The sequence below is a fragment of the Neltuma alba genome, unplaced genomic scaffold, assembly GCF_004799145.2.
Source record: "Neltuma alba isolate B1F8T4 unplaced genomic scaffold, ASM479914v2 tig00011895_pilon, whole genome shotgun sequence".
In the NCBI taxonomy this organism is placed as follows: domain Eukaryota; kingdom Viridiplantae; phylum Streptophyta; class Magnoliopsida; order Fabales; family Fabaceae; genus Neltuma; species Neltuma alba.
In genome coordinates, this window is record NW_021636493.1 from 308,164 (window position 1) to 332,315 (window position 24,152).

Here is a 24,152-nt window from a genome sequence, read left to right on the forward strand (position 1 = left end):
CAGAAAATTTTATTTCTAATAAAATTGAAACAGTAAATATTTGCTAAAAAAATGATTAAAATCTAACGACGGGTTTCCGTAGCTTGCAATAGTAATCGCTATTCAGTGATCATTACGCTGACTTTGTGGAGTTGCAGGTTGCAACGCAGAAGTAAAATCTTCGTAACTGATGAGCAAAATAATTAGATAGATAGATGAGATGAGGTTGATATTCAATAGTAAAATCAAATCAGCCCATGTGAGTTAAGTTGTGCGATAATTGCACCTGGTCATATTATTTCATGTAAGAAAATTTTACCGAGTCTTTTGGGTGTAATTAGTTCATCTAACTTCAATTAGTTGACCTTTTGCTGCAAATAATAGCCCAACGATTTGTAGAATTAACTTTTAGATCACCGGCCCCGACCCCCCCCCCAGAAAAATAAAAACCAAAGAATGAATTAATACAACAAATTAAAGTGAAGCTATTACGTCATAAGTTGCTATTATTTTGTTATATAGTAGTACTTTAACTTGAATACTGAGGATGCCATTCTAAGGCTCTGCGCGCACACACATATCATGTTCAAAAAGGTCAAGATCAATTTAATTTAGAGCCTTTTGCATTATCGATTTCCTCGACAAATAGTGACGAGGTTTGGCTCAGATCATTAGTTTCACACTCAAGCTTCTGGCTTGTGTTTATGCTTTAGCCAGGCTACGACGATAAACATATGTAGGTATTAAGAAATATTATGTGACGAGGAAAATAATCATAATGCCTCTGAAATTTTTCTCAGTTTGATGCAAGGCCAGGATGTACTCTTACTGACTATCATATAATAGTTGCAACTAATATCTTGATTACCTGTTCATTGTTAGAAGAGGAATAAGTGTTGGCAAGGTTTCAAAATTTTTCACCATTAAGGGTATAACTTATCATGTAATCTTGTTTTGGGGTGTAAAAAAGATTTCATACAATCTTCAGTCTAGCTATTTCGTGAATACTTTGAGTAAGAAATTGACCTTTTTGAAGGGGGGTTTCATACAAAACCACAGGAAAAATGGTTTTGTCAAGGAGATCCGTGTGCTATTTTTGACTTGTGCATAACTCTATCCTTGTTTATATATAAAAGTCTCCTCTAGAAGCCATCCTTGTTTATATATAGAAGTCTCCTCTAGAAAACATCGTAAAAGATCTCCGACAACACATCTCTCAGATGCAACTAGAGAGTAATTTTGTTTTCTATAGCTTTCTAGCTGTCGAACTTCATTTTTCTCATCCCATCTCGATGCCTATGTTTCTGTAGATAGAGCGAAGCAAGGGAAATACTCGAAAGCTTGCTTTCTAAATTCTGATTTACAACTTTAGCTAATAAAAAAAAAAAAAACAAAAGAAAAGAGATAGAACATAGTTTCGCTTGAAATATGCAGTTCTCTCCAATATCGATCGATGAGAATATCTTACTTTCAAAAACGGTTCTCGGTCTCCGAAGCTCTCTTCAATGCCAAAAAAAATTATGCAGGGTCACACGTACGCAATATTTGCCCATATATCTCTGGGAACATCATCTCTGCGAAATCATCTGGTAAGAACTGCAAAGAGGGCACGGAAAGCTGTTAGTTAAATTTGTACTCCACACACAACAAATATATATGTCTGTATATCGAATAAAATTATAGGTACGTACTGTAAGAACACAAACTGTTCTCAGATCTATAAGTTCCTCTTTTTGTGTGCCTCTAACTTTGACTCCTCTTTTTCATTTTCTCTTTTCCCGTGTTATTTCTTTCCTAACTTGTGTCTAAGTTTTGCCACTGCCTCTATCCCCCTTTCTTTCCTTTCCTTTTTTTGAATCTAAATTCACACAAGTGCCATCAAAATAAATAATATTCACATGCAAAATGAATACATTATCCTTTATATTGAAACAGTTAAATATGCATTCGACGAATCAAGTTAATTAAAAACTGTCTCGGTATATGGTTATGCGCTCGTATAGAGCAAGACAGAAAAGAAGACTAATGTGGTTATATCTCTTATGGATCCTAAGAAGCGGCCAAAAAACCTGCTGTTCCGGCAGTAGAATGGTCTGATCAATTATTATTCGTAAGGGAAAAAACGAGCTCATATTCTCCCTGTGAATTGTAGAATCTAGAAAGCAACAATTGCTTTTAGATTATGATAGATTTCTTATCAGCATGACATTTTCACAAAGACCAAAATAGAATACGCTGGCTATAATATACAAAGTGGCCATTATAACTTATCATAATTGGCGAATGCGACATTCATCGTCCTGATTATATCAGTCTATCAACAAAGTCTAAGATCTTACAGAAATAATTAATCAACTCTCGTTCATTCGTAAATTTACTTGTAGGTGAATTTTAAAGGTTAAAAGAGTTGGATCTATCTACTGTCAGCTGCCCTCAAAATGCACTTGTAAAGAAATATGAAACACATGGAAATTAAATCAATAGAAAAAGCCAGCAGCCTCGCTCGAGAGAGAGGGCAAAGCTTTCGCAGGCATCAAAGATAAAGCCGATGACAATAGAAGACGAACAATAAACATACCAAAGTTAAAAATGTTGGACGATACTGTCTAAGGCGCAAAATCTGCAGAACTGGAAAATCAAGAAGGACCGACGCTCCTACCATCCGTGTCCTCCGATTGCTCTTGATGTTGATGCGGCTGTAAAAGCAGCTGCTCCTGAAGCTGATTGTGCGGAGGCTGATGATGTTGATGCTGATCCTGATACGGTTGCGGTTGTTGTGGCCGTAGAAACAGCTGCTCCTGAAGCTGATGACGGTGATGTTGATGCTGCTGCGCCTGAAGCTGATGGGCCGGAGGCTGCGGTTGCAGTTGCTGCGGCGATAAAAGTGGCTGCTGCGGCGATAAAAGTAACTGTTCTTGAAGCTGATGGTGAAGAGGCTGATTCTGGTGCTGCGGCTGCTGTGGCTGCTGCGGCGGTAGAAGCATCTGTTCTTGAAGATGGTGGCGCGGAGGTTGATGATGGTGATGCTGCTGATCTCCTCCTTGGCTTTGCTGTAGTTGTACTGAACGGTAAGTGTTGTCATATGTGTTCAAAGCCAGCGATGGCGACATTTCTGGAGGTTGATTAAACCCACTCCCAGAAACCGAGCCCATTTCAGCTCCCCCTCCGCCACCGTAACTCATAAAGTCCTTCTGCTGCTGCTGCGTCGTCGGCGGTTGTTGTTGCTGATCATAAATCCCAAACAACTCTTGCACCTGCCTCACCTCCATATCCGTCGCTAACTGCGACCCCAACATCTGCTGCTCGTCACGATGCTGCTGCTGAGGTTCACGAATCACCAGTTGTCCGCCGCGCGCCGCCATAGCCTGCGGCGGCATGTTATTGTACGGGAAAACTGAGGGACCATAAACATTGCCCTGGTGGTTAGGGTGAAGCGGGACCATTCCATGATGAGGGTCTAAAACGGGAACCATGGGTTGTAGAGCCTGAGGGCCTATATAAGTAGCGAGCTCCTTCTTCGCCTTGTCGACTTCATTTTGTACATGCCTCAGCCTCTGCTGGAGCACAGAGATGAGGCCGACGCAGCCGTAGACTGGATCTCGGAGCCGAGCCTCGGCTTCGTAAGCCAAAGACCTGACGGCTTCTTCGCGGTGAGCCACGTTGAGCTCGGTGAGAAGCTTAGAAACATTGCTAGCGCCGAACACCTGTTGGACGTTAGAGAACTTGCGAGGGTTGTCCGGCGGGAAGTATGGTGCGAAGACGCATTCTTGAGTGCATTTTCGCCTCTGAAGCTTGCACGCGGCACACGGAGTTTTCGATGATGACATTATTTCCAGTCCTGTTTAATTCAGAAGTATTAAAAATTTGATCTCGTGATCTTAATTTCACAACCAGACAAACAGTGCCGTTAATTTTACAATTAAGAAGGGAAGATTAGCGAGGGAGAGAGAGAGTCAAATAGCAATAATTAATCAATTAAATAATGAGGATGAATAAAGAAAGGTGAAATCCAGCATGGAAACGAGGAATCACATCTATCAATGGAAGTGAGATTCAACGAAGCTTCATAATCATCAACAGATTCTTGATTGAAGATTAAAAAATTTCAGTGATAGATCATTAAAATAATCAGGAAGTCATTAAAAAGGGTCACATAATCAAATCAAGTGTCGTTCTCCTTAAGCAACCGACGTGAAATAAGGGTCCAAGGCGATGATTTTTAATCAGGGCAACATATTTAATTCTCGAAATCCCCAATAAAAGAAAATAGACGAACAAGAATTCCAGTCATCAGCATTTATCATCGCGAAAAATCTCATCATTCTATTGCAAAAGACCTAATTAAAAAAATAACAAAAACAACGAGTTGCACCGACGAGATCCAGACATGGCGGCTCTCGCGTGCTGGTAAGGTTTGAAAAAGAGGAGAAGACGAATCGAATGGTTTCAGAGAGGGGAGAAAAACAGCGACGCGCGGTGATCTCTAACAATGGCCGGCGATCGAAAATCATGAGATTTCACTACAAGAGAGAAGAAAATAATGAACAAAGTGAATTTAAACGCAAGAACAGAAAGAAAGAGCTTACAGTACTGGTGTGTGAATGGAGACGACAACTGAGCGCAGAATAATATAGATTATGAGAGCAAGAGAATTGAAGCAAACTTGAGAAGAACGAAATTTCTTTCTATCTCCTGCGTGCTTCGGCGTTCCAGCTTTGAGCTTTGAGGATTTGGGGCCAGCCTTCTTTAAATTCAATTTCGGCCCGGCCTTGCTATATTTCAATTCACTTCGATCAGTATATATATTATATTTGTCATTATCATGTTTGTTATTTTAGTTTAGATAATTTTAATTTACAGCCAATATTTGTTAGTATCTCAACATATATAGTAACAACTTTTATTCAAACCTTAATAGATTGATATTCGAGATTCTTCTATACTATTTGATTAATTGTTTGAGGCATTGTGCCTACTGCGGCGCATTTGTACGAATGCTGTGGTTATAAATCATAATGTTAATTGATTGATGTAGTCATATAATGTGCAAAGAATAATCATAAAAAAAATGACTAAAGAGTAATAAGTTTATATAATCAGTACCAATAATTAATTTATTGGTTCTCTCGTTAAGTTAGTTTAGATACGGATTGGATTTGATCATTAATTAGTTTGTACGTATTTGGTCAAATTACCATATTAGAAACTAAATCATGAAAATAAGAATGGCCTAGAATGCAAAGCTTTCCTTAAATACAATTAGGTCCCATTCATAATAGAAAAGTTTCTTAGAGTACACATACAATTTTTAAAATTAATTATTTTTTATTTTTAATTAAGACTAATAATATTGCTAAACTAACTAATGATCAAAGACTGAGTACGTAAAACAATGCAAACAAATCTTATACTACTTTTTATTTGATTAGGAGAATTACAACGGGTTACTAAGAAAAAAAATAATTACTAGTAAATCCTGTTCACAAATGAACAGTATCATGTATTTTCCTAGAATTTATTATTGCAAGGTGCCTTGTTGTTACTGAAATTTTGTAGTAATTGTGTTCCTTGCTCAACACGTTATAGTAATTCTCCCTATTTGATTTATCAATTGCTTTTTTTTTTTTAATGTTCGATAACTCCTCTAATCCTATGTATAAGTCACTTCTAACACGTTTCATGTAGACTAAGGAAAATTTTAAACTTTATTAACTCTTATTTAAAATTTAACAACTTTTTAACTTTGTTCTTATTTAATATACATTTTATTTCATGTAAACAAAATCAACACAATAATAAATGAGTAAAATTGTGCATCTATATAAAAATTTCTCCCAGTGCCCTATAAATAGGATAAAAAAGTTAGTTTTTTGCACTTACAAATAGGACCAGAGGAGTACCACTTACCCTATTTATTATTAACTCTAATTCTTGTGGTAAGAATAACAAAAATTACTTTACCAAGAGTTACTTTTAATTAAGTCATCAGATGTAATATTTAAATAGTTCCAGGCATTAATAAAAATAACGTGAAAATTCCTTCACGCTCAAAAAGAGCTGGAATGGAGATTTTAAAAAAAATATATACACACACATATATGACTCATAGTGTCTTCAAATCACTTTGAGCTTAAAACTAATTTCTATCAAGTCGAGAATATCAAGGTCAAAATCCTCCCAACAAGTATGTTTTATGGGATTATTCTTTTTCTTATAGGAGTGAAACCACTTATTATTTTAACCTACAGTTTGTTAGTTTGAATGGAGATTTCTAGACAAAAGAGTGAAAGCAGACATTTAATGGGCTAGGAATCTTCACCTCATCATTCGCTTTTCTACAATAGATTTTACCACTAACCGAAAGAGGCGAACCTGTAGAATGTGCGTTTGGCTGTATGTTTGCACGTTCATGGCTCAAAAGTCAGCGTCCTGGATCTGGATATGTCGCTTCCAAGATCTCCCTAGATAACTTCTGGTCAATTATTAACCCTATTCTTCAACTCATTCAAAAACACTTGGTAGCATCGTTGCGAAGAACTATGCTATATTAATCAACTGTCCTCAATATCCTCAACAAAGGTACTTGTAATAAAAATTCATATTACTCTGTTTCTCAAGTTGCTACTGAGAAACAGAGTTTAAGGAAATGGGTTTCAAAACCCTACGGGGGTGTTTAGTGCTCCTCGCCACCTTCGCTGCAATCAGAATCTCAACTCAACAGATGACGGGTTGGATGAGAAGCCAACTAAGGAGGACGTTGACTACTTGATTTGGATATTTGTCTTTTTTGAACTTTTCACGTAAAGCCCATTTAGGAGTACTTATTTGGGTCGCTCTTCACACCCCCCCCCCCAAAAAAAAAGAATTCTGTTACAGTCCCACGCCCAGGCAATGCTATGATTTTTTTAGAGTCTCACGCCCAGGCAATGCTATGATTCTTATTTGGGCATTTATGTTTTGGTTTTTTCCCCCCTAAGGTGCAGATATCATTTTAAGCTGTCTTGTTTAGAATACTATCAGGTATTAAATATAAGAATTTTTCTTAGTAAAGATTTAAATCTTCATTCACTAAAAAACCAGCCCCCTCCACTATATCAAATCCCTATTGGTGTTATGTTTGTTTCATTGTTTGATGTGTTCACATTTAGTTCCTTGACTTTTTTTTTTAATCCCCAACATGATTACTTCTAACAAAATTACACTCATAAAAAAATTTGACTTTACTTCCTCCATATCTTTTTATAAGAAACAATATCTCTTATAGTAGTGTCCTTAAACATATGAAACAAATCCTCTTTGTCTCAAAATTTAACGGTTTTTTTCACTTTTGTCCCACTAAGTACATGCCATTTACTAACTCTCTGCAATAAATTTCTGCTCATTATCTCTCATTTACTACTCTCTTTACATCTTATACATTTATTATACTACCTTCGAATCCTTAATATAAGATTTTGTTTGACTTTTATTTTGGTCCTAAATATAAGACCCTAATTCATTTTATTATTTATATTTATACATTCTTTTCTAAAATAGTCCTTCTAACAATGTTAGTTCTGGCCAATATATCTGATTAGTAAGGATATTTTAGGAATGACAACATTAATTTATTACAAATAACTAACTTAACTTATTTTTTTAATCTCATCAAATTAGTTAACTAGCTCTTCTAATTAGAACCAGATTTAGTATTTAACTAAATTTAATTAACATTTTTTATAGTCGTTTCTTATCCAAGTAAAAAACTAGCAATAATGTTCATTGCACCGCTAACCCTCATATAACCGTCATTAGTGTAGCTGACCCAAAAGAATAAACCAGGCCCAAAACAGCGAAATTAGGCCAGAACTTCTGATGTCCGCAGCCGACTGCCTTTCAGACGGGCCTGAAGCTTTAAACCCTTGACAAAATTAAAACCCTCTGTGTCCTCGCTAGCGGCCTAGCATCTCATCTCAGGGACACTAACCGTCATGGCGAAATGGTGGCGCTCGGCCGCCGGTAGTCTCCGGGCGGTGGCTGCTAGCCGTTGGGAGTCCTCGTTCTTATTGAGATTCCAAGTCGCTTCCTACCACACGATCCAAGCTATTCCAAGAGAGTGCACTGGTAATCGAGTCTCTGCTAGAGACAGAATGCAAGGTCGAATTCCAGCCGTTGTTGAGTACCAGAATCTTCTCAGTAAAAATGATGTCATCCAATCGAGGAAGCGTTTGCTTACCACGGAGAGGAAGCAGATTAAGGCCATACTCAAGGCCGTGGACCTTCCTTTCTTCTACTCAACCCGGTTTCCCCTCCAGATCCGCGCTGGCTCTGGATCTTCCCATATGCTCGAGTCTGGAACTGTGCTACCGATTAAGGTTTTCTTTTATACAAGTTTGGAGAATTTGGAGATTGACTATTAATTGAACTTAGTGATTTTTGTTTTTAAGTTTTTAACTTGTTATTTTGGTTTTCTTCATCTGCTATGTAGATTCATAGGGACAAAGAGAGTGGGAAAATTCTAAATTTAGTGTTTGTTTGGGCTGATGATGGGCTGGACGTGAAGGTGGATGTGCCTGTTGTTTTTAAAGGCGAAGATGTTTGTCCTGGCTTGCAGAAAGGTATTTTCTTTGCCTATTTATATCCATTTGATTTTGGGATTTTATTTGGAAAATTACCGCTATATCTTTGGGTTTGAGTAGAGTTTGGGTGAAGTTTATTAGGCTCTATTTAGAATGATGGGGTACGATGAAATGCATGAAAACCAGAAGCTCACATTCTTGCTTGTGGAGTGAGCAATTTCATTACTTTGGGGGCTATGCCGTCGTTCTACCACCAAATCCCTAATCTTTCTCAAACATAGATTGGAAATCTTTATGCTCCTTTTTAAATGGTGCGCGCGCGCGCACACATATATATTAGCCTTTTGAAATGTTACACACACACACATGTATATATTAGCCTTTTTAAATGGCGCACAGATATATATATATATATATATATATATTACCGTGAGTTATGGTATTCATGCTCTTGAACCTGTTAATTAAATAATGATCATGTGTCATGTAGTAGGAAATCGCTTTTTTGTGTAAAATCTGATAATCAAAAGAAACAATAAATACATAATTAGGAGGTTTGAGCATTATACGGGGCTTTAAATCTTTTGTTGTTTGTTCTGGCTGAAATGGTAAGTTTTTTAGTCTGACAGTCCCACACATTTGAACATGTATTGTGGTGGTGTTTTCAGACATGCGACAGTTTAAGATAGGTTTGTTCATGCTTTATAGATAATAACTCAGTAGTTCCGTGACTTTGCTTTTGGCTGGCAAATATATCTTGCAGCATGCGGTTTTAATATAGCTTTGAAGGTCTTTTGATGTTTGGAATAATAAACTAGCTTATTCTCTCAACTTCTTGTCCTCTTTCTTATAAAATAGGTGAATTGTTTGTACCCTTTTCATCCCATCATTTGCTTAACTTTGTCAGTGTTACATGGTATGGAAAGGTTGGCAGTTCACAGTAAATTATCTCGATATGTTGATTATAAATTTGTTAGACTGGTACGTAACAAAATTGGTGTCGAAATGGGGGTTAGTGTGTTTTAAATTCTAATATGAGAATATTATGGTATTGCAGGTGGTTGTTTGAACAGGATCCGAAGTAGTCTTAAATTTCTTTGTCCATCCGAGCACATACCATCAAAAATTGAGGTGGATGTGAGCAATCTAGATATTGAAGACAGGGTTTTCATGCGTGATATTGAGGTTCATCCATCCTTAAAGCTGCTGAGTAAGAATGAAAACATGCCTATATGTAAAATAGTTCCCACAGTGTTGGAAAACAAGGGACCTGCTCCTGCTGACAACCCTCAACATTCTTGAGGAGAAACGCAAAGGCAGAGATGCAGGATCCAAATAAATGGGGTACACTGGAGCAGTGTTGAGTTCAAGCAGCTGCAATTTTCACCTGTTTGGTTATTTTGTACGAAACGGGCGTTTCATTTTTGGTAGTAGGTGGCTGTTGATGTCAAATGCATTATTGATTTCTGTATTCGCAAATATACGATGGCCAGATATGTTTGCATCAAAGCCACCCCTTTAATCTAGCATTGTAGTCTTGATCCTTGCTCAACGACAGAACCAAGTGCAGTTGGGGAAATTGTTCCTGGTACTGTCATTACTGTTCTCACGGGACCATTTCTAATAGAGCCAAATTTCCCATGCCAAGAATGTCTTGTTTTCTGTGTGGTTACTCCTGTTGCATTGAACCAGAATGGTATGTGTCTGTTTTTTCCGTTTTTCCTATGGCCTTGCAAATTAGTTCGGGATGTTGTAATGATAAATTTCTTCCTTTTAATTAGTGTTAGAGGTTGTTCACTTTATCTCTATTGTTTACGAGAGATATAGATAAGTTGGTTTGGTACAATCTTGAGCTTCGAAAAAAGGAAAATGATAATTTTAATTCAGCTATTGGCCGGTTCCTTCATCGCAAGAGAAATCATCTTATGGATTGCTACTCTGTTGGAGCAGAGGCTACAGGAAGATAGTGACATACACTGGCTATGTAGCGGCTATGTCTATTTTGTAGAGGTTGTGATGAAAATTACCTGTTGAAAGACATGATGCTAGATTATTATTTCATAGGGATTGGACTGTTGCCTCGGTATATACTGCTAGGGAACATATTCCCCTGATTATTTAGCTAAATTCTCTTATTCCATAGAGTAATTTTTGTATTTTAGATCAACCACCTTTCATAAGTGAAGGGGAGATTGTTAAAGGAAACTAAGACTCGTTGATTTTTTTTGTAATGTTTTGATTTTCAGTATTGATTCAAAAAAAAGAAGAAGTTATTCCATAGAGAGTAATTTTTGTATCTTAGATCAACCACCTTTCATATGTGTGAAGGAGAGATTGTTAAAGGAAACCAAGACTTGTTGATTTTTGTTGTAATGTTTTGATTTTCAGTATTGATTCAAAAAAAAAAAAAGATCATCTTCTTTTTGTTGTGTATAGGTGTCTCTTAGTGTAATATTGTTTGAGATACTTTTTGGGACTAAAGATGTGATTTATTCTTTCCGTAAGGATTTAAAGTTTGGTTAATCTCATTGTAAGGATTAGTTTATTTTTTGGCTGGCACAACTCCCAATTATAGAGAAATATTCTTATATTACTCCTTTAGTCCTTAATATAGGACCTAATTGTTAAGTTGGCTATGGTCTTAAATATAAGACCTGTTTTTCATAATTATCAATTTTTTCTAAATTATCTTTATGTATATTTTTTCAACCATAATCAAGTAGAAGAGGAAGAGAAGATATTAAGGAAGATGATTATGGTGTTTTAGGAAAAACATGATATATTTTTTATAATTAACTAACTTACTTAACTTCTTTAATTTAATCAAATTAGTTAAGTATGTTTTATATTAATGATTGTAGGAGTATTTTTCAACCAAAGTGGTGGAGGCCCCGCACATCCCTATTATGCTTTTTTTTTTTTTAAATAAAATGATCATTTTTATTACTATTATGTTTAGTTGTACTACCTCCGATCCTAATTATAAGAGCTAGTTGACTAATTTGAGGAAATTAAAAGAATAAGTTCAATTAGTTATTTGTAATAAATAGATATTGTTTTTTTCTAAAATATCCTTGTTAATTAAGTTTATTGGTTAGAACTACTATTATTAGAGGGATTATCTTGAGAAAGAATACATAAATATGAGAGACAAAATGTATTGGAATTTTATAATTAGGACCAAAATAAAAGTTAAACAAGGTCTTATATTAAATACCGGAGGTAGTATGATTTTTTTCATTTTATAAAATCAATCCTTTTATTAAAATATATTATTATTATTCTGAAAAAAATTAGCATTGAGAAGAGGCTTACATATACATTTATCATATTAAGGGTGTGTTTGGATGAAATCAAACCGTGGTTTGGAAAAGTGATTCTGGAGAATAGATTTTGTGGAAAATAGATTCTGAAAAAAAGTAATTCTGAGAAGTGAGAGTGTTTGGATAGTTATTACCAGAAGCACTTTTTACATGTCAAAATTACCAAAAATGGTATAAGTTAATATGATAATTATATAAGGAATAGATTTTATGATATATTTTGATTTGAGGAAATAAAATTGTTAATGAAAAATTTTTTAGTAACATAATTAATAATATATAATATAATATAATTAATACATAATTAATATGTGTATATATATTTATAAAACATAATATTAAATATGTTTATAGAAAATTGAATTTTTTTTTGGCTAACAGATAATTAATTAATTTTCTTTAAAGATTTTAAACGTGAAATATATACATTTTTAGAGTAATTAATTAATTAATTAAAACAAAAGGGAGCAAAGTGCGCACCACCCCCAACCTAATATACTAATCTTCATCTTGGCGGAGAAGTTGAACACGAGGCGGAGCGGGCTGAGGGAGAACACGCCGAACGAGCAGAGAACGAAACACACACACATGCGGGACGGCGGCTAGGAAAAACAGGGGACCGAAGCACGAACACAAGACGGAGACGCTGCGCGACGGCAAAGGGGGAACCTCCCTTCATCACCATCGTCTTCATCCCTTCTTCTTCTCAGCCCGACCACAGAACCAGCGACGGCACGAGCTCGACGAACCAGTGAACCAGAAGCACATACTTCGACGGGAAGAATTTCAGACTTGAAGAGCGAAGCACCAGAAGAGTTGCGACCGACTGGAATGGAATTCGACCGACTGGAATGGAAGGAGCTCTGAAGTTTCGACCGACTGGAATTGAAGCCAAAAGATAATTGAAGCCGGGGCTGTTCGGTCATGTGAGGAGGGCCCACCATCAGCCTTCAATAATTGGAGCCAGAAGCTGATGAAAATAGCTTCTGATGAAACCATGGTTTGGGGGTTCAAAACTATGGTTTCCCCCAAACCATGGTTTTAAATATTTGGGAGGCTGTTTGGGTAGCATTTTCTCCAAACCATTGTTTGAGTCCCCAAACCATGGTTTGGGGTGCTACCCAAACAGAGCCTAAATTACTTTAGGTCCGGGGCGTGCTTTGTCCATAGCAATATATTAATACCACCATATAATATAAATTTTAACGGTTTAAATTTATTTTGTTGGTGATTTAGTAGCTTAATGTGTTTAGTGTTAAATGAATAATCTACAGAGATTAATATATAAACAAACGTTAGAAAAAAGACCGTGAAAATTTAATCTGTGGGGGGAATGTAGAGGCAAAAGTGGAGAGAGTCCTCTCTGAAATTAAGCTTGTTAACCATTCTGCTTCTTACTTTCTTTCTTTTTGTTTTATCTAATTTTTTTTTTGGATCTAATCTGCTTCTTACTTTTCTGCGCTGCAGTGCACTGCACATTTCAGTAGTTAGATCAAATCTTGAACCGTTCAAATTTTGACAAAATTATTATTAAAATATAAAATTATAATAAATAAATAAATAAATCAGAACTGTTAAATAATTCAAAACCACAGTAAAAAATTTCAAAAAAAATAATTTGTAAATATTAAATTTAAACTGTTCAAAAGTGTTCAATAGAGAGAAAGTAGAAAAAACCTAAATGGAGAAATGAAGCAAATTCCGCTGTTTTCACGGTGATTCTTATATGAATCAGCCGTCTTTTTTCTTTTTTCTCAACAGACACTTGAATATATTTGGCAAGGAAAAAGTATGGGAGAAATATTCAGGTTGATTCTCTCTTTATATATTTTTTGAAAGAATTATATTTGGTAGTAATAAATTATCGCTTCTACTTGCTCATAAGACAAAGTCGGTCGATGTGGAGATTCCATTAGCCGTGTAGGAATAATCGTCAGCAGAAGCACGAAAGTTGAATTTTTTTGTTTTCAATTGGGAAAATTATTTATTTATTTAATTTAGGGTTAATATAAACTTTGATCCTTTAATTTTGTTCTTATTTTGGTTTTAGTCCCTCAAATTTTTTATTTAAAATATTATCTCTTATAATCAAATAAAAATTTGAATTATTTTACCCGAGTGGCCTCAATCCATAATTTAAAGTTTGAGGAATCAAAGATTATATTAACTTTTTAATTTATTGAAACAATAATAACGAGGGAAAAACTCCAGTTGTGTTGCCTCTTATTCAACCAAAGCTAATTAGGGAATCATCATTTGGTCAAATCGAAGTCATTAAAACAACATTAATCTTTTTCTTCCTAAAGAATCAACCAAATCAACCAAATATACCTAAAACGCTTCCTTCCTTCTTGACGTTTCCCGTAAAAAGAAAACGTTTTTGACAGAGAGCCGACCCCTTGTAGAATGTGGTTTCACGTGCATTCCTAATTTCCTCCTATATCTCTCCCTTTCGCTTTCACTTCCATTTCATTTCATTCATACCTTCGCTTCACGAATTCTGCTGTGATAGTGAAGACAAAAAGGGAAGCTAGCCATGGAACCCCCTCCAACCCAGTCTTTTGAAGTTTCCAGCAAAGACTTCCAAGCTGGGAATGATGATCCCCAGGACAAGGCCGTCAATGAGTGGTGATTTTCTCTTCTCTCAGATCAATTTCATTTTTTTCCCTTGTTGGGACTGCAGAGAGTTATTATTTGTTTATATCTGATTGAGTTTTCTGATTTTTCTGGAGATGTAGTTGTTCTTGCTGCTATGATTGCACAGGAGGCTGCCTCGATTACTTGTTCTGTAACTTCTGTTGAACTCTTCAATGGGATTATTATGGATTCATGGGACAAGACCCAGAAAACAGGGCTGGGGACGCCTCCTTTTGTAATTATTGCATGTATTATGGGAATTTAGCAAGGGAAAAAGGTTATGCTTTTAGAGTACTTTCGAGAATTTTGAAGAATCTCTGTCTCTCTTCTTCTTCTTCTTCTCTCTCTCTCTCTCACTGCTATTTTAAATTCTTGATCCTTTTATTACCTGCTGGGCTTGAGTTTATCCAAGCTGTCTGTTTCGAAGATTTGGAATTTCAGTGAGGTTTGACATGTAATGTTTAAAGGGCAGGCTTGAGTCTCTTTCCCATGTCGGACGACGAAATTACTCCTTGTGAAGGACCGTGCGATTTGGATTGAAAGATGAAAAGGGGATAATAAAGAATATAATAACGATAATTATTGGAATGATGTTGCTGATAAATTTTTAGAAATTGACTGTATTATCAGCTCAGTGTCTCATTCCCGAAACAAACACAATCGGAATTCCTGGCCATCACAAGAACCCCATGAAAGGAATAAACTTGATATGCTATGAATATGCCAGAAAAGCAATAAAAAAGGGTAGGATAGAGCTTCATTAGTTTCAGAGGAGTCGTGGCCAACTAATTCTCGCAGTGTAATCCAGTACAGCTCCTTCCACCTCCTTCTCCCGTGCTTTGTTTGCTGACCTTATTGTGCTCTCTTTGAAAGGGTTTAAGAAATTCTTTATAAGCACGTTTTATGTAAATCTAGACAAAACTCTTCTTATATACTTACTTTGTATTCGATAAGTTATTATTAAAAAGCTACTTATAAGTTATTTATAAGCTGTTCTAAATAGACTTATTATCTGTTCTATGACTTTTCCTACAACAAGATAAGTTTTGCTATCTTCTATAATGATTGTACACACATATTCCACCACAGAGGCACAGATTCACAGAATATGTATATTCAAATGCCATGCACTTTCGAGATAGATAGATATATATATATATAGTTCGCTATATGCATTCAAAAATCCACTTGTTCTGCCCCATCAGAACTCGCTAATGCTTTAACATTTCAGCAGGTCAAGCATAAACAGTAAAGTAATTTATTGATAAACACTACCTTGAGATTCATTGCACTTGCCAGTAAAGTAATTTTTTTTTAATTGATAAGTTGAATAGATTAATGGAGATGAATCACGTGGTCTAACCTGTATAGTCATTAGTTAACATTAACAATGAAGCTTCAAAATGGTACTCACTCATGTCATTTTTATAATTTTTGAATTTTTGAATTAGTCCAGTCATTTTTATAATATATAATTTGGAATTGTTTGAATATTAAATGCATTTTTATTAATTTTATTCCTAATTAATTGTATAATCTTTTTTCCTCACATTCTCTTTCATCTTTTTTACTATTTATCTTTCTTACATGCCTTTTTTAATATAAATAAAGGCGTATTTGGGAAAAAAAAATGTATTTCTTACTTATGGATTACTTTTAATTAATATTAATATATCCCGTAAATTACATTATAAAATAAGTTTTATATTTAAAACTAAAAAAAGTATTTATTGTCACACACATATTTAGTGCCAGTTGAATCCTTAACAATGTCATAGATAACCGAATTAGTGGGAGAAATAATAAGAAGAGGTATATTACTTCAGGTAACAAAAGTTTTAACTTAGAACGCAATATATTCTTCATATTGAGCAGCCAAAGTCAACTTGGGATGTAATATTTAGCCTTGTAACAGTTTCTTAACAAGAGAGATATGATGCAATACATCATCTTCCCACTAAGATCAGTTGTGCATGAGGTGAGAGTGGACTTAGATACTTCTTTCTCCCCATTATCAAAGTAAATGTGGACCTGTGCCGAACTCAAGTGCTTGAGACTTACATAGTGGCTCCCCCACTCTGCATTAAACTACACTTTGCAGAAGCTGCTTTTTCTTCTATAAATTGCTTCCACTTTGCAACTTATTGTCTCACAGCACTTGTAATTCAGTTATTAGAGAAAACTCTCCTGGATTTCACTCATGGAGTGTGCCATTTACAAGCATTCTTCTCTTTTCTTGTGCTGCCTTGTGCTCCTTAGTCCTCTTGTCTTCTGTCAGCTTAATTACATGTTCTATGATTCTACTTGTCCAAACCTAACTGGTGTTGTTCGATACAATGTCTGGTCAGCCATTTCCAATGAATCCAGAATTGCAGCTTCTCTCTTGCGTCTTCATTTCCATGATTGCTTCGTCAATGTAAATAAGTTGCCTCATAAAACAAAAAAAACTCTTTTTCTTTAGTCACTTTTATGATAAGTTGTCACCTTTAAAAAACACAGCTTTTTTGTTTTTCTGGTACAGGGATGTGATGGTTCTGTGCTTCTTGATGATACCAGCACGTTCACGGGTGAAAAGAATGCCCTTCCTAATAAAAATTCATTAAGAGGATTTGAAGTAATTGACACAATCAAGTCTGCTTTAGAGAAGGCATGCCCATCCACAGTGTCATGTGCTGATATAGTTACTCTAGCCGCCAGAGAAGCTGTTTACCTTGTAAGAAATATCTGATATATATACTGTGAAAATGAATTAGCTCCCTTTCTAATTTAGATACAGTACATCATATACATATTCATATCCCTGCTTTAAATTTCTCAGAGTGGAGGTCCATTTTGGCCTGTGCCTCTTGGTCGCAGAGATGGCACAACAGCAAACAAGACTGAGGCTAATAATTTGCCATCACCTTTTGAGCCCCTTCAAAACATCATTGACAAGTTCATCACTAAGGGACTTGATATTAATGATGTAGCCACCCTCTCAGGTTTGATTCTTCCATTACTTTACCTCTCCAAACTTGATATTATAGTAAGTGTGAAAGTGAAAGTGTGACTCATCTATGGCCATTTGCAAACAACCCTTTAGAAACAAACATATACATTCTGTATAAACATTCACCCTTTTTTATGGATCTTGCAGGTGCACACACCTTTGGTTTTGCTCAGTGTTTTACCTTCAAGTCAAGGCTGTTCAACTTCGGAAGCAAAGGCAAATCTGATCCAGCACTGGATTCTTCACTTCTTCAAACTCTGCAGAAACTATGCCCTGACCAGGATGATTCTGACACCAAGTTGGCTCCTTTGGATCCAGTGACCACGAACAGATTTGATAACATGTACTATAGAAACCTAGTGAACAATTCAGGATTGCTTCAGTCGGATCAGGCTCTTCTGGGTGACAACAGAACAGCTTCTTTAGTTCTCAATTATAGCAAGTATCCTTTTCTGTTCTTAAGGGACTTTGCAGTGTCCATGGAGAAGATGGGACGCATAGGTGTTCTCACTGGCCAAGAAGGTGAGGTCAGGAAGAACTGTAGGGTAGTGAATTAGCTAGCATCTGCTCGTGACATGATGCTATGAGTCTGCATGTGACAATGAATCAGAATGTGAACTCATTCGAGTTCTATTGGAGTGAAATCTTACAAGTTATGTTGTGGAAGTTGCTCTTATAAGTACTTTCTTAGAAGTAAAGCTTTCTGTGCTTGAAAGGTAAATTTTTTGGCTATCAATATTATAACAAGTGTCAATGTCAATAATCAATAAAAATAAAATATAAAATTACAATAAACTATACTATTTACATGAAGAAAATGATACAATGAGTAAAGAGGGTCTTTTCGCCTATTATGCAAATCATACTCAAATCCCATAGAAGTTAGGACCTCTTAGTAAAGCATCTCTTAGTAGTAAGTGAAATTCAACAAACTTATTTATATTAAAATTTTTTTATTTAGAATTGTTGAATAATTTTCTTAAAATTAAATTAGTATACTTTGTTTTTACCTTGAATTTTGAGGAATAAAAAATTATACAGATGTTTCATTATTTCAATGTCAATATTCTAATTGATATGCTTCATAAAATAGTTTTACGTAATTTTTATTGACTTAATTCTCGTAACTTCTCTACTAAACAATTTGGTTTTGTTAGATAAAAATTAAAAGAAAAATAGAGGATAAATTTCTTATTACAAATTTAATTAGCAAATGGTCTCTAGTATGATTGATTGTATAAGAGAAGATTAGTTGCGCACAAAAGAAGATAAATTGCATACAAAAGGAATATGGTTTGCATAAAACTATTTGGATATAAGAGAATAGTTTGCACATAGAGAAGATAGCATGCACATAAGAGAATTTTATTTGCACAAAAAAAATTATTACACATAAAGGAAGATAAGTTGTATACAAAGAAAGTTAAGTTGCACAAAATAGAAGTTAAGTTACAGAAAGTTTTTAGATCCTATTTGCCAATTAAATTTTCAATGTGGCATTTATTCCCAATTTTTTCTAAATTAAATGAAATTTAAAATTTAAAAGCAAGCATTAAAATGCTCGTTCTTAGATAAAAAAATATAAAATAAATAATAAAATCACATAATTAATAAATCATGAATAATACGTTGGCCAAAAAAATCATAAAAAATATATCTTTTTTTTAAAATTGAGAATAATATATCTTAAAAAGCAAATTTCTCTCTCCCTTTAATAACAAGAATAAAACAACAGGAACAAAACAAAAAGGGCGGGATTAAAAGGCGGAGCTGTGAGCGCAGAGTAGAAGGAGCGCATGACCCTAGTCGTCGCGGCACGCATAGAAAGGTGAAAGGGAAAGACGTTCAAACTAAGAAGTGGGGTTAGGGTTCGCAGTGTTCATACTTCTTTCATATTCATCAGTGAAAGAGAAGTGATCAAAGGAAAATGGTGAACCCAAGATGCTATCTGGACATAAGCATTGGAGGAGAGTTAGAGGGTAGGATTGTGGTCGAGCTCTTCAAAGACATCGTCCCCAAGACTGCTGAGAATTTCAGGGCTCTTTGTACTGGTGAGAAGGGTCTCGGTCCCAACACCGATGTTCCCCTGCATTACAAGGTCTTTTCTCTCACACTTTGCTTTTGTTGTATTTTTTCCCGTCTTTCTCTCATCTTCTCTTCCGCCTTCTCATTGAGGGCAAATAAATCTGTTTGCAATTTTTATTTTCATTTTTTTAGACACTTTGATACAACCATCAGGCCTTTCTGGCGTCTATTTTGGTTTCGCTCAACTTGCGAATTTTCTATTCAAGAATGTTGTGAACTGCATTTCGTTTAGTGTGTAAATTTCGTACTTGTTTAGTTTACTCTACCTCTCCACTAGAGAAGGCATGTTGGTGCTTTATTCTTCATTCTTTAGTCAAGACTTCAAAGTTCTATATTCTTGATTCGGCTTTTGAATATTCACTGTAGGGAGTCCGTTTTCATCGTGTCATTAAAGGTTTCATGGTGCAAGGCGGAGATATCTCAGCTGGCGATGGCACTGGAGGAGAATCCATTTATGGCTTGAAATTCGAGGATGAGAATTTTGAGTTGAAACATGAGAGGAAAGGGATGCTGTCTATGGCTAATGCGGGTCCCAACACCAATGGATCACAATTTTTCATTACCACCACTCGGACTCCTCATTTGGATGGAAAGCACGTGGTGTTCGGAAAGGTGATAAAAGGAATGGGTGTTGTGCGTTCTATCGAGCATGTTACCACTGGGGAAGGTGACTGTCCCACCCGAGATGTCATCGTTGCTGATTGTGGAGAAATACCTGAAGGGGATGATGATGGAACCATAAACTTCTTTAAAGATGGCGATACTTATCCTGATTGGCCAGCTGACCTAAGTGTGAAGCCAGATGAAATTTCTTGGTGGATCGAGGCTGTTGATTCTATCAAAAGTCTGGGGAATGAACTGTACAAGGTACAATGTTGTCACCTGTCTCTGCATGATATTCTTCGATTTGTCCTCACGATTTCCCTTCCTGTTCCTTTCCTTACAGTTCTAGTCTTAAATCATTATATTTATTCGTAAGAATTGGAAGATGCAGAGGCTGTCTTTCGTTTAATAATCAAGTGTTGCTATATCATTTTCAACATGCAGAAGCAAGATTTTAAGTCTGCTCTTCGCAAGTATCGCAAAGCTTTGCGCTATTTGGATGTCTGCTGGGAAAAGGACGACATTGATGAAGGTCAACCTGATACTTTGGCATATGCTACTTGTTCTGTGCTGAATTATATGCTGAGTGCTATTTAGCTCTGTTAGTATCTCACAGATCTTTTATTTCTGAATTCCCAGAGAAGAGCACTGCTTTAAGGAAGACAAAATCTCAAATTTTTACCAACAGTTCTGTAAGTACCATCTTGTAAAACTGTGACTGGATCATACCTCTATCATTATTTATTGAGACCCTTTTAATTACAAAATAATATTTTTACTTTTTGAAAATATTCCTGGTCCCCTGGAGTGCATTGTAAAGCAAGAAGTGAATTAACAGCTTGAGCTATGTTATGACCAAGTATTTGTCCGGTTGGGCCCCAGTATATTGAAATTTTAGCATCTTGAAAGATGAAAGATTGCAAATGTGCAATGGAATGTCCATCTTCATTTCCTTCCTAGGAGCAAATAAAAACGTAAAAAAATTGTATGCAAAAAGTACCAAAGCATTAGAAATAAAATGAACTGCAAATCTTGATGGTATCCTTGTTTTCTTGTCTTTGATATGTTTTCTCTATGTTAGCCATAGCTTTGTGAATGATTGTTTCATTTATGACATGTAAGCATTCTGCTCAAAAACAATCTGTAAAGAATAATGCGAGAAGTTATAATATGGGTGTAATCATGGAAGGCTCTCTTAATTACTTGCCCACCCAGAATCAGCATGGAAGCTTTAAATTTAATTTGTGGCTGTAATTTATGTAACATTTTGATTTTTCTTATTTTCCTTTGTATCTCACTTTAACTGAAGACTTATGTCCTGTGGTTTAATTTTATAGGCTTGTAACTTGAAATTAGGCGATCCAAAAGGAGCATTGCTGGATTCAGATTTTGCATTGCATGATGGAGATAACGCAAAGGCCCTGTTCCGCAAAGGCCAGGTTGATCTCTTCCGATGTGGATAGTTGATGATGATGATGATGAAATTACACGATACTGACTAATAATTTGTGTAATCTATGTGTGACCTGTTTTACTCTCTTGCTCCACTTTTTTCGTGGATTATGCTGACTTCGATTTGTAGTATGACCTTCCTACACCAGTAGGTTCAGAGCCTGGAGTCTCTCTCTCTCTCTCTCAAATTTTTGTGCTTTTTATGAATTGTTGAACATCTTATACAGCCAAGTAATTGTCAAGTTCATAATTCCTGGATTCTCTGCTGAACCAGTCTCATTAATGACCTGGAATTTGTCATTTGTACTTTTCAGGCATGCATGGAATTAAATGACCTGGATGCTGCTGTTGAAAGCTTAAAAAAAGCATTAGAGCTGGAGCCGAATGATGGTAGGCGGTGGTTGTTTGAGTTCTTCATATTATTTTATCTGTTGAGGGTTGTGTAGGTTTTATATATAGAGTTGAGTTTTATAAGCAGCATTATATCATAAAGCAAAGTAAACAGATAGTGGTTAAACAAATCGGTAGACCATGACTCTTGGATATTTAAATGTTGCAACACGAACCACGTCTGTGGTATGTCTGGTAAATTTGACTTCGACCCCTTCTCTGTTCTTCAGGAGGAATTAAGAAAGAGCTTGCAGCTGCAAGGAAAAAGGTCAGTCATTATATTTTTTGATTTCCTTTACTGTTTATTCTTGTTCGATACAATTTCAGCTTACTGACATCGGTTTAATGTTTACTTCGGTTACAGATTGCTGTTAGACGTTACCAAGAGAAAAGAGCTTATTCCAGAATGTTCGCATAGAGTCCTTGGAGTTGTGGCCCCTGCTGCTGCGGTATTGCGTAAAACAACATGGGGATGGCTGTCAGATCACCTGATCAAAATTTTCTCATTTTCCTTTGCGGCCCTAAATAGTCTTTTAAATCATCAGGTATAGTGTTAATTAGTACTATTGATGGGATAATGTTTCGCTTCTGTCAATTTTCTTTGCTTAGGATTCGAACTTGCATGCCTTGATGGCTTGATGTGCCTCGTATATTTTCTGATGGAATGTGTTCCCATCTCAGGTATCAGACAGCAAATCAGGCAAGCCCAACTTTCATGGATTCTGTTTTGGTGTTGAGTTTGTTAAAAATTAGTACGAGGTGATCCGCTGTCTGTAACTTGAATGCTGGTTCATGTAATGAGGAGACAAATATATGCTAAAATTTCAGAGCGCTTGTTCCTGAAATTTCGATATTGCTTTTGCCTCCGGTGTTGACTGAGTGTCAAGGCTCTTGCGGCCGTTTGGTGACAACAATTTTCAAAAGCAAAATATAAAAGAACACAACTCATTACATCAAGGATTTGGGTCTCCTCCATTGAAACTCCCTTGATAAGCATCGAGAGAAACCAACCATCAAAATAAGGACCCTATGAAAACTTAAAGAAACCCCCCCCCCCCCCACAAAAAAAAAAAAAAGGCTCACAATATGTGTGTAGATCGTTGGCCTAGGGAGAAATTTGCTGTGAAAATTTTTATTCAGAGTCCCTGAGCACTTAGAAGCTTTTGAGGGTACAAATTTAATCTAAAAACTTAAAATCGCATTAGTGTTGTCTTTTATTGTTAAAAATGTTGCCAGTTAATATCATTATTTGCGCCTAAAAAGATTTCTGATAACCTAATGAGGGAAAACTTTCGGAACATTGTTGAAAGCCACCGGCTTTTGCGGCATGTCATTCATGGATGAGGCTGTAAGGTCATTTGCGGTGTGGTTTTTAATTTGAAACCATAGTTTGGGTTTTTGGGTTTTTTTTCAAACCATGATTTTGAAGAAAAAACTATGGTTTGAAGAAAAAACATCCAAACACTATATATTTTTTCAAAATCACTTTTCAATTTGAAACCATGGTTTGTATAAAAGCAACCAAACACTATAATTTTTTCCAAAATCACTTTTCATTTGGAAACCATGGTTTTTCATAAAGTGGATTTTTTTTTGCATTTGAAAGTATAAAACCATGATTTGAGATATAAATATATATACATATATCAATTACTACTTTTGATCCTTAACATAAGAGTTAGAAAACTAATTTGTAAATATTAAGAAAATTAGTTAAATTATTTATTTATAATAAATATGTGTTGCATTCTCCAAAACACCTATTAACGATGTGCATTAGGATTATTATTTGATGTAACATTTAACATGTGCAAACTAACATGAGGACTACTTTGAAAAAAAATGGATAAATGTATGAGACAAGATAGATTGATATCTTATATTCAAAATCAAATGGAATACCCAGTTAGCTTTTATAGTAAGGACCGGAGATAATATTAATTATATTTTTTCATATATAATTTATTATTTACAAATTTATTATTTCAAACAACATAAATTAAAATCTATCATTTATCTAATTATCATATTAGTTTATATCCTTTTTAGTAATTTGTGTACAAAAAAAGATTTTGATAACAATTATCCAAATATTCTCACTTTATTAAAATCATTTTTTTTCAAAATCTATTCTCA

At 35.4% G+C, this 24,152-nt stretch overlaps 4 protein-coding genes and 1 long non-coding RNA gene across 5 annotated transcripts; 4 read left to right on the forward strand and 1 right to left on the reverse strand.

Annotated features, from left to right (window-relative positions):
* Nucleotides 1–1,317: 1,317 nt before the first annotated feature.
* LOC114719169 (LOB domain-containing protein 36-like) lies at nt 1,318–4,639 on the reverse strand. The gene is made up of 4 exons (XM_028904631.1): nt 4,566–4,639; nt 2,938–3,817; nt 2,558–2,870; nt 1,318–1,575 (listed from the first exon to the last, which is right to left on the reverse strand). Exons 2-4 carry the CDS (start codon nt 3,804–3,806, stop codon nt 1,498–1,500), a joined length of 1,260 nt encoding a protein of 419 aa, XP_028760464.1. The 5' UTR covers nt 3,807–3,817; nt 4,566–4,639; the 3' UTR covers nt 1,318–1,497.
* Nucleotides 4,640–7,908: 3,269 nt separating this feature from the next.
* Nucleotides 7,909–10,339, forward strand: LOC114719149 (50S ribosomal protein L25-like). Its single transcript, XM_028904615.1, has 3 exons — nt 7,909–8,333; nt 8,447–8,576; nt 9,595–10,339. The coding sequence occupies exons 1-3, from the start codon at nt 7,950–7,952 to the stop codon at nt 9,837–9,839; spliced, it is 759 nt and encodes a 252-aa protein (XP_028760448.1). The 5' UTR covers nt 7,909–7,949; the 3' UTR covers nt 9,840–10,339.
* A 3,937-nt stretch (nt 10,340–14,276) lies between these two features.
* LOC114719150 (uncharacterized) lies at nt 14,277–14,811 on the forward strand. The gene is made up of 2 exons (XR_003737887.1): nt 14,277–14,488; nt 14,599–14,811. It is a non-coding gene; the product is annotated as an uncharacterized LOC114719150 (long non-coding RNA).
* Nucleotides 14,812–16,652: 1,841 nt separating this feature from the next.
* LOC114719148 (peroxidase 10-like) lies at nt 16,653–18,043 on the forward strand. The gene is made up of 4 exons (XM_028904614.1): nt 16,653–16,913; nt 17,019–17,210; nt 17,316–17,478; nt 17,634–18,043. Exons 1-4 carry the CDS (start codon nt 16,698–16,700, stop codon nt 18,041–18,043), a joined length of 981 nt encoding a protein of 326 aa, XP_028760447.1. The 5' UTR covers nt 16,653–16,697.
* A 1,197-nt stretch (nt 18,044–19,240) lies between these two features.
* Nucleotides 19,241–22,478, forward strand: LOC114719134 (peptidyl-prolyl cis-trans isomerase CYP40-like). The gene is made up of 8 exons (XM_028904593.1): nt 19,241–19,584; nt 19,938–20,438; nt 20,619–20,706; nt 20,814–20,866; nt 21,512–21,613; nt 21,941–22,016; nt 22,247–22,284; nt 22,381–22,478. The coding sequence occupies exons 1-8, from the start codon at nt 19,414–19,416 to the stop codon at nt 22,432–22,434; spliced, it is 1,083 nt and encodes a 360-aa protein (XP_028760426.1). The 5' UTR covers nt 19,241–19,413; the 3' UTR covers nt 22,435–22,478.
* Nucleotides 22,479–24,152: the final 1,674 nt, after the last annotated feature.

Coding starts and splice junctions, on each gene's coding strand:
- LOC114719148 (XM_028904614.1), top strand. CDS start 16,698: ATGGAGTGTGCCATTTACAAGCATTCTTCTCTTTTCTTGTGCTGCCTT. Junction 17,211..17,315: donor CCAGAGAAGCTGTTTACCTT/GTAAGAAATATC, acceptor TAAATTTCTCAG/AGTGGAGGTCCATTTTGGCC. Junction 17,479..17,633: donor TGATGTAGCCACCCTCTCAG/GTTTGATTCTTC, acceptor TGGATCTTGCAG/GTGCACACACCTTTGGTTTT.
- LOC114719134 (XM_028904593.1), top strand. CDS start 19,414: ATGGTGAACCCAAGATGCTATCTGGACATAAGCATTGGAGGAGAGTTA. Junction 22,017..22,246: donor AGAGCTGGAGCCGAATGATG/GTAGGCGGTGGT, acceptor TCTGTTCTTCAG/GAGGAATTAAGAAAGAGCTT. Junction 22,285..22,380: donor TTGCAGCTGCAAGGAAAAAG/GTCAGTCATTAT, acceptor CTTCGGTTACAG/ATTGCTGTTAGACGTTACCA.
- LOC114719169 (XM_028904631.1), bottom strand. CDS start 3,806: ATGTCATCATCGAAAACTCCGTGTGCCGCGTGCAAGCTTCAGAGGCGA. Junction 2,871..2,937: donor CTACCGCCGCAGCAGCCACA/GCAGCCGCAGCA, acceptor TTATCGCCGCAG/CAGCCACTTTTATCGCCGCA. Junction 1,576..2,557: donor GTCCAACATTTTTAACTTTG/GTATGTTTATTG, acceptor CCCTCTTTGCAG/TTCTTACCAGATGATTTCGC.
- LOC114719149 (XM_028904615.1), top strand. CDS start 7,950: ATGGCGAAATGGTGGCGCTCGGCCGCCGGTAGTCTCCGGGCGGTGGCT. Junction 8,334..8,446: donor GAACTGTGCTACCGATTAAG/GTTTTCTTTTAT, acceptor TCTGCTATGTAG/ATTCATAGGGACAAAGAGAG. Junction 8,577..9,594: donor TTGTCCTGGCTTGCAGAAAG/GTATTTTCTTTG, acceptor ATGGTATTGCAG/GTGGTTGTTTGAACAGGATC.